At 37.4% G+C, this 9,973-nt stretch overlaps 1 protein-coding gene and 1 pseudogene across 1 annotated transcript; one reads left to right on the top strand and one right to left on the bottom strand.

Moving 5' to 3' along the window:
• The first annotated feature begins 1,773 nt into the window (after positions 1 to 1,773).
• LOC143023580 (serine/threonine-protein kinase pim-3-like) lies at positions 1,774 to 2,211 on the top strand. Its single transcript, XM_076182167.1, has one exon. The coding sequence runs from the start codon at positions 1,774 to 1,776 to the stop codon at positions 2,209 to 2,211; it is 438 nt and encodes a 145-aa protein (XP_076038282.1).
• A 52-nt stretch (positions 2,212 to 2,263) lies between these two features.
• On the bottom strand, positions 2,264 to 3,085 carry LOC143023579 (serine/threonine-protein kinase pim-3 pseudogene; annotated as a pseudogene).
• Positions 3,086 to 9,973: the final 6,888 nt, after the last annotated feature.

Here is a 9,973-nt window from a genome sequence, read left to right as displayed (position 1 = left end):
CCGAATGAATTAACAGGCTCCCTCGGCTCAAGAAGAACGAGTGCTCGATATACTATTCAGCTGAGAGCTGATTGTTTGTACAAAAAGTACATCAGGAATGTGGAAAGCCAAATGGGAAAATGGAAGGTTTCCTTAAAGTCATAATAAGGACAAGTATAAAAAAATCGGTCTGAAAGAGCCATGCATAGTTACATAGAAAGGGCATATATATATGGACTACCACAAGGAAGGTAAACATCCGTATAACATCCAGACAGACATGGGAAAGAGCCTAAGAGCAAAAACGCTCTTTACGTCATGACAGTGACAGATCTGAAAGAAGCCTTTGTCAGAAAGAGCCACAACGAGTTAAAGAGAGGGCAAGAAAAAGTTAAGTAAAGGAATTGGTCTTAAAGAGCCATGCACATGGGAAGATCACTCTCCCCTCAGCTGAATAAAATCGCCTGATGGCATAACAGAAGAATTACAAGATATTCAGAACGCAGTCGGTTGCCTGACCTTGAGAGGTCCTACTCTCAGCTGAATGAAATTGTCTGGTTAGGGCGTCGTTACTTGCGGCGAAAATCGATGAGGTGGCGGTTCGAATTCTGACGCCGGCAAAGTTGAATCAATGCCATGGTTCATTAAAGTCCACTCTAGAAAGCCCTCTGTGAGGGGCACCGTCCTAGCCTCCCGGTATTGAGGAGTTTGTGAAGTTAAACCATATCATTATCATATATGTATGTATATATATATATATATACATATATATATATGTGTATAGATATGTATATATATATATGTGTATATATATGTATATGTATATATATGTATATATATATGTATATATATGTATATATATATATATATACTCTATATATGTATATGTATATATATGTGTATGTATGTATGTATATATATGTATATATATATGTGTGTGTATATATATGTATACTGTATATATGTATGTATATGTATATATATATATATATATATATATATATATTCTTTAACTTCCTCAAGACTCTCGTCATCAATTACAATCTCCTTACTTTGAACTTTCGTATTGAACATTACTTTGGTTTTACTCTTATTCATTTTTAAACCTACTTGTTTAGATCACTCAGCATATCTTGCAAGTCTTCTGCTCTTTCTGAAATAAGAATAATGTCATCCGCAAATTTTAAGTGGTTCAAATATTCGCCATTAATCTTTAAACCTTTCTTTTCCCAACTCAGTCTTCTGAAAATATCTTCCAAGCAAGCTGTAAATAGTTTCTGTGAAATTGTATCGTCTTGCCGTACTCCTTTCTCGATCTTGATCTTTTCTGTATCTTTATGTAGTCGAATTTAGCGGTACCTTTGGCATAAATCTTTTCTAAAACTTTTACGATCTGTTCATTTGTACCCTGCTTGCGTAGCGAGTTTAGTATTGCTATTTGTTCTACCGAGTCGAAGGCCTTCTCGTAATCTACAAAAGCTAAACACAGAGATATATTGTATTCTGTTGTTTTCTCGATAAGTTGGTTTATTGCCTGCAAATGGTCTAGAGTCAGAGTCGAATATCCGCTCCTAAAGCCTGCCTGTTCTCTCGGTTGGTTTCCATCTAAAGCTTTACTTAGTCTATTTGTAAGGATCTTGGAGAATACTTTATATACATTTGAGAGCAAGCTAATCGGTTGATAGTTACTAAGGTCCTTCTGGTATCCTTTTTCATGAAGCAAAATCACTATAGCATTACACCACCCATCAGGAACGCTTTACCTGGGGGTGGCGCCAAGAAACGAGAGTGCCCATGGAAGCCTCTCTCTTGCAGAAAGTGCAAACCGTTCCTGGAGTTATCCAACTTTACGAATGTTTCGTTTCCGACGGCAAGTTTTACATGGCCATGGAATTTGTGCCTGAAGCGACTTCGATATATGATTATATGGAAAAATGCGGCAAGCTTTCCCTTCCACAGATCAAACGGCTCTTTAGTGAGATCGTAAAGACAGCACAACGATGTCTAAACGCAGGCGTTTCTCACAAGGACATCAAACCAGAGATCGTCTTGCTCTACGAAGATCCAGGCTCAGGAGAGCTTAAGATCAAGTTAATCGACTTTGGATGCGGGGAGATGATTAAAGGTTACAGGGGAACACACACTGGCGGGACACCGTTTTACTGGCCACCAGAGTACATCGCCAAAGGAAAGTTCCTCCACGTCCCGGCGACAGTCTCGGGACCCTCCTGAAGATTTCTTGCGGAAAGAGCTTTGGATCGGGCGGCTCGAGCTCGTTCCCGTCCTAGGAAAGGCCAAAAGCCCTCAGCCAAGGGTGGGCCAAGATGCCATGGAGGGTGGGCCGCTCCCATGGGTCCATGGCGAAGCACTTGGTGATCAGGTCGCGGCACTGACGGGGAAGGTCTTCGGGGAAAGGCGGGCGACCCTTTTTGATCTCGCTGTCTTCGTAGAACGGGTCGTCGTGGCACACCAGGTAATACAGGAGGGTCCCGAGACTCCATACTGTCGCCGGGACGTGCAGGAACTCTCCTTCGGCGATGTACTCTGGTGGCCAGTAAAACGATGTTCCGCCAGTGTGTGTTCCCATGTAACCTTTAATCGTTTCCCCACATCCAAAGTCGATTAACTTGATGTTAAACTCCCCTGAGCCTGGATCTTCGTAGAGCAAGACGTTCTCTGGTTTGATGTCCTTGTGAGAAACGCCTGCATTTAGACATCGTTGTACTGTCTTTACGATCTCACTAAAGAGCCTTTTGATCTGTGGAAGGGAAAGCTTGCCGCATTTTTCCATATAATCATATATCGAAGTTGCTTTCGGCACAAGTTCCATGGTCATGTAAAACTTGCCGTCGGAAACGAAACACTCGTAAAGTTCGATAACCCCAGGAACAGTTTGGACCTTGTGCAGGAGAGAGACTTCCATGGGCACTCTCCTCCCTTCGCGCCACCCCCAGGTGTCGACGCCGGAGAGGGGGACTTCCTTGATGGCGACCTGGGTGCCGCTGGCGAGGTCCTTCGCCAGGTAAACACATCCGTAGCCTCCCTCGCCGAGAGGTTCTTTCAGCTGAAACTGGGCCCTCCAATTGGTGTTCTCGTCTCTGTTCATCTCTCCCTAAATGTCTTCGACCCTGGAGGTCGACGCGACCGATCACGTGACCCAAGGTCGCATCACAGATTGGGTCACTCAGCGCGCTCGTGATTACGCTCTTCGGTGGGTACGGAACGCAAATGCCCATCCAAACCAAAAGTATCTGTTGATGTCATCGTTGGTGTATATATGTGTAGGAAGAAATCCTTTTAGTAATATTTGTTGATATTATCGTTGGTGTATATATGTGTAGGAGGAAATCCTTTTAGTATTTCTTCGTTGATAATTACTAACGTTCCTTCTAAACTGTGGGTTTGTGCGCGCGCACATGTTTTACAACTAGCGCACATAAAGAAAAAAAATGTGCGCACACAGGGTTTGCAAATTATATCAAAATCCAATCAATAAAGAAGTTCCACCTAAACATCAACTTATAAATTCTCTAAATATTTGATAACTTGCCAACCGTCAAACCAGTATTCTCTCTCTCTCTCTCTCTCTCTCTCTCTCTCTCTCTCTCTCTCTCTCTCTCTCTCTCTCTCTCTCTCTCTCTCTCTCTCTCTCTCTCTCTCTCTATCTATCTATCTCTCTCTTTCTCTCTCTCTCTCTCTCTCTCTCTCTCTCTCTCTCTCTCTCTCTCTCTCTCTCTCTCTCTCTCTTTCTCTCAACTAACTCTAGCGCTTCCATTGCAAACGAAATGAGTTTGCCGCCATGGGTGTGCACATGCTTTTCGGAGTAGGCAAAGTTTGCGCACAAGCAAATTTCTGCTCACTCTCACAAAAAAAAAAGATAGAGGGAACATTGATAACCACCGTTTCTGTTCTCAGAGACAAAATCGCGCCCAAGAAGTCGATCACAGAGGTGCTAAAGGAGAACTTGAAGGAGGACAAGGAGCGATAGTCGATGTGGAACGTGATCACCTTTTTTTCAAGTCCCCTCAAAAAATGAATCATGGGGCTTTGAATACGTACCTTCCCTCCTCTCTCCTTAAAAAAGAAAAGAAAAAAAAAAAAAAAAAAAAAAAAAAAAAAAAAAAATAGTTGACTACTCTTCGGTGGTGATTTTGCCCCCAAAAGATAGTAGCGCTGGTTATCTCCGCCGAAGAACAATGGTTACGATGTTGCTGTTGCAAAAAAAAAAAAAAAAAAAGGCACGTACGCACACATGCGGACGCACACACACACACACACACACACACACACACACACACACACACACACACACACACACACACACACACACACACACACACACACACACACACACACACACATATATACACACACACATACGAATGCACAACACAACACACACACACGAATGCACACACAACACACACACACACAAACAGGATGGTGGTGAGAATTTCCCACCAGACGTTGTTAAAAATGCCTCAGACTCCGTAACCTTGGCCCTTTGTACAGTAGATGATAACAATAATAATAGTGATAATAATAATAATCTTATTTGGCATTGAATCAATATACATGAAGTGCAAATAATGAAAAGAACACATAGTTCGAAATAAAGATTACAAATGCCGAGGATAATACATAAAAGCATGTAAGCTTATTTATAACCATTGTGGTCTAGACATTGTTAATAGCAACGCGCTCAGCCACCCATGAATGTCCTAACGGTTGTATTCTTAAAAAAAATCTTTCCTTATATAGATTTTATATAAATCCTTAGAAGGGAAAGATTTATATAATGAAAGATTTTTTAAGAATACCATCGTCAGATTCTTACGGTTGTATTCTGAAGGCGAATTCACCGGCAACAATTCATCGACACGCTCAATTTATCGATATACACAATTCAGCGAAAAATAAAAATACTTAATTTGAAATATATAACTAGGTCGTGTTTTCATTCCTGATTAGCATACCTTTCATAATGAAATAATAATTTTCATAGCCTTTATTTAGGATACTACAAAAACAAGTTAGAATTTCATTTCGTATTTAAAACTATAGATTGGTTTACTTAAAATTAGAAAGGTAGGTATTGATCGACTTTGACTACATTATAGTTTTGTTCTTTCTTCAGGCAAACGAAAAACTTCCAAATATTAGGGTGATGTCCAGCAACTTGTGTCTCAAATGTCCTATGCCATCCTTCAAGCAAATTATTTGTTTTTGGTAAAGAATGTAAACCGGATTTCGTAAACATCACCAATTATAATGAAAACATTGAAAATGAGAACCACTGATGTAGGGTCGATATATTGTCGCCAGGTTATCCGGGACTGACTGAATCGTCCGCGACTGTGAACTGTCCGTGGGAGGTTCTGCTCACACGAGTTCTGAGCTCTCTTCCGGGAGGGAAATAGATGTCGATCACGAGTACAACCCGTGATCCAAAGACTAAGTGAATACACACGTACACACACACACTCAAGAATTAACATTGTTGTACTACACACCTATTTCTCAGCTTACTTTTTTGTCTAGTTTTTGAATGCTTGTAATAACATCTTTTCACTGTCATAGTTGTATATTGTTATAATCTTGTAGGATGTATATTTTCAGCAGTAATACTGCTATACCCAATAAACCGTTGATTATTATTATTTTTATTACACACACACACACACACACACACACACACACACACACACACACACACACACACACACACACACACACACACACACACACACACACACACACACACACACACAAACATATATACACACATACAAGTACACACACAACACATGCACACCCACACAACACATACACATATGAATACACACACACAACACATACACACATATACGAATACACACACTCACACACACAAACACATATACACACACAACACATAGACATACGAATGCACACACAACACATACACACACATACGAATACACACACATATACACACATACACACACAACACATGCACACACACACACACACACACACACACACACACACACACACACACACACACACACACACAGAACACACACACACACACACACACACACACACACACACACACACACACACACACACACACACACACACACACACACACACACACACACACACACACACACACACACACACACACACACAACACAACACTCACACACAAACAGGATGGTGGTGAGAATTTCCCACCAGACGTTGTTAGAAGTGCCTCAGACTCCGTAACCTTGGCCCTTGTACAGTAGATAATAATAATAATAATAATGATAATAATAATAATAATAATAATAATAATAATAATAATTAATAATAATAATAATAATAATAATAATAATAATAATAATAATAATAATAATAATAATAATAATAATAATAATAATAATAATAATAATAATAATAATAATAATAATAATAATAACAACAATAACAATAATAAATAATAATAAAATAAATAAATAATAATAATAATAATAATAATAATAGTAATAATAATAATAATAATAATAATAATAATAATAATAATAATGATAATAATAATAATAATAATAATAATAATAATAGTAATAATAATAATAATAATAATAATAATAATAATAATAATAATAATAATAATAATAATAATAATAATAATAATAATAATAATAATAATAATAATAATAATAATAACAATAATAATAATAATAATAATAGTAATAATAATAATAATAATAATAATAATAATAATAATAATAATAATAATAATAATAATAATAATAATAATAATAATAATAATAATAATAATAATAGTAATAGTAATAATAATAATAATAATAATAATAATAATAATAATAATAATAATAATAATAATAATAATAATAATAATAATAATAATAATAATAATAATAATAATAATAATGATAATAATAATAATAATAATGATAATGATAATAATAATAACAATAATAATAATAATAATAATAATAATAATAATAATAATAATAATAATAATAATAATAATAATAATAATAATAATAATAATAATAATAATAATAATAATAATAATAATAATAATAATAATAATAATAATAACAATAATTTCATTTGGCAATGAATCAATATACATGAAGTGCAGATAATGAAAAGAACACATAGTTCGAAATAACAATTACAAATGGTCTGGACATTGTTAATAGCAACGCGCTCAGCCATCCATCAATGTCCTAACGGTTGTATTCTTTAAAAAAATCTTTCCTTATATAAATTTTATATAATCCTTGGAAGGGAAAGATTTATATAAGGAAATATTTTTTTAAGAATACCACCGTAAGATTCTTACGGTGGTATTCTTAAAAAAATATTTCCTTATATAAATCTTTCCCTTCCAAGGATTTATATAAAATTTATATAAGGAAAGAATTTTTTAAGAACACCACCGTAAGGGGTCTAGGCGAATTCACCGACGACAATTTATCGACAACAATTCATCGACACGCTCAATTCATCGATATGCACAACTCATCGAAAAATAAAAATATTCTAATTTGAAATACATAACTGGGTCGTGTTTTCATCCTTGATTAGCATACTTTCATAGCCTTTATTTAGGATACTACAAAAACAAGGTAGAATTTCTTTTCGTATTTAAAACTATAAATTGGTTTACTTAATATTAGGTTATGGGCTATTGCCCGCAAATAATCAACGACGTTGCTATATGAAGGATATCTTTCTACAATGTTTTTTTATCCGTTCAGAAGAGTGACGATATTTCTTTCTTTGTGGTTGAGATGAAGTACCAGCCAAGTATTGATCGACTTTGACTTCATTATAGTTTTGTTCTTTTTTCAGGCAAACGAAAAACTTCCAAATATTAGGGTGGTGTCCAGCAACCTGTGTCTCAAATGTCCTATGCCAAATGTCCTTCGAGCGAATTATTTGTTTTTGGTAAAGAATGTCAAACGGTTTTCGTAAACATCACCAATTATAATGAAAACATAGAAAATGAGAACCACTGATGTAGGGTCGATATATTGTCGTCGTCAGGTTATCCGGGACTGACTGAATCGTCCGCGACTGTCTGAACTGTCCGTGGGAGGTTCTGCTCACGTCTATACGTCTATATATATATATATATATATATATATATATATATATATATATATATATATATATATATATATATATACATATATATATATTTATATATATATATATATATATATATATATATATATATATATATATAAAGATACAGAAAGTTTCAATATACACAGTGGCCTTAGGCAGGGATGTATGCTTTTTCCTTTACTGTTTAATCTTGCAGTGGAGAAAGCAGTCAGGCAGATTACCAACCATCCAGGTGGAGCTAAGTTATCCAATGGTCAGATAACCCACCTCGCTTATGCCGATGATGTGGATGTGGTGGCCGAGACTGTGGAGGAAATTAACGAGATCTTTACAGTACTCCAGAGAACAGCAGTATAGATAGGCCTAAAATGCAATGAGCAGAAAACGGAAATTATGAAACTAAGTAGAAATGGGAATTATACACCAGGAGAGGAACAAGTTGGATCACTAAGGGTGAAGAAAGTGGATAAGTTCAAGTACCTGGGATCCATTGTCAGTGAGAGAAATGAATTGGACATAGAAATAAACGAACGAATAGCTGTAGGAAACAGATGTTACCATGCCCTGGCATCTGTAATGAAGAGTCGGACCATCAGCAGAAGAACTAAGATAAGAACATCTAACATTGTAATAAAACCAACAGTCCTGTACGGATGTGAGACATGGACACTGACAAAAGAAAGGGAGAAGGGACTTGAAAATTTTGAAAACAATATCCTGAGAAGAATCCTCGGCCCAGTATATGATGAAGAAGAAGGGAAATGGAGACGAAGACATAACAGGGAAATTAGAGATCAGACTCGGTAACCGTACATTCAGGATGAAATACGGAGAAGAGGAGCACGGTGGGCTGGACACTGCGTACGAATGGAGGCAGACAGACTACCAAAGAAGGTTATGGAAGGAGGAGTAGAGGGCAGACGACCAGTAGGGAGACCCAGGCACAGACGAATGGATGGAGTCAAGAAGGACGTGGAGAGGTTGGCACCAAGAGAGGCCTGGAAAGAATTGGCAGAGGATAGAACCATCTGGAGAGGCATAGTGAAAGCGGTGAAGGGCCGTCCGGCCTGACAACCAACAGAGTAAGAGTAAGTATACATGTATATATATATATATGTATATATATATATATATATATATATTAGTTCCTGCTATTGAAACGTGTTTGTTCTCTGTAGCTAATCAAAATATTCGAATCATTCTTTGTCTCCCAAGAATCCTTGGTCTCCGCCGAAATCAGATAGGACCTCAGTGCACCTTAACTCGAAACTGCTCCTAGACCGTCCCCATTATCAAGTGCTCCTCGGGAAATTTGCACAGGTGTGAGAGAGGATGGGGGGTAAAAATCTACCGAGAAGAAATTTGACATCCCTCAACTAGAAGAACCTGTCGTAGATAGACCTAAATGCCTATCTAGCTCAACTCTTCTCCAAGTCAGAGGCATCAGGAGATCCAAGAATTATGTGTGTATGAAAGAGAGCGAGAGAACCTGATTAATAATGATAAATATATAATTGTTGCCCGCGTTTGACAGACTAGAAACCACAGCACCACCATGGCCTCCAACGTACAGGTCATGTCTTTGGCCCCTCCTGTCCGAGTATGGAACCTGTCCGTCCGTCCGGGGGGACAGAGAACCAGACAAAAATCGACCACACCCGAGCAGCCCACGGAGGCCCAACGCTCCGACCTCCGACGATCGGGCAGGCCGGGACTTCAGATCTGTGGAAGCCGAAAGATCGAGCTAAAGAGTGTCCTCGCTTTGGGGCTTCGTTCCTCAGCAGTTTCATCGTCTATAGGCATCTTTCCTCTTGTCTTGTACATCTCATGCATCTGGTCTGGCGACCATAATGATATCTTA

Source organism: Oratosquilla oratoria, unplaced genomic scaffold, assembly GCF_046742065.1.
Source record: "Oratosquilla oratoria isolate Oo_2021 unplaced genomic scaffold, ASM4674206v1 SCAFFOLD51, whole genome shotgun sequence".
Taxonomy (NCBI): domain Eukaryota; kingdom Metazoa; phylum Arthropoda; class Malacostraca; order Stomatopoda; family Squillidae; genus Oratosquilla; species Oratosquilla oratoria.
This window is presented reverse-complemented; position numbering and strand designations above follow the sequence as displayed.

Excerpts from the sequence above, each read along its gene's own strand:
- LOC143023580 (XM_076182167.1), top strand. The coding sequence starts at position 1,774 with ATGGAAGCCTCTCTCTTGCAGAAAGTGCAAACCGTTCCTGGAGTTATC.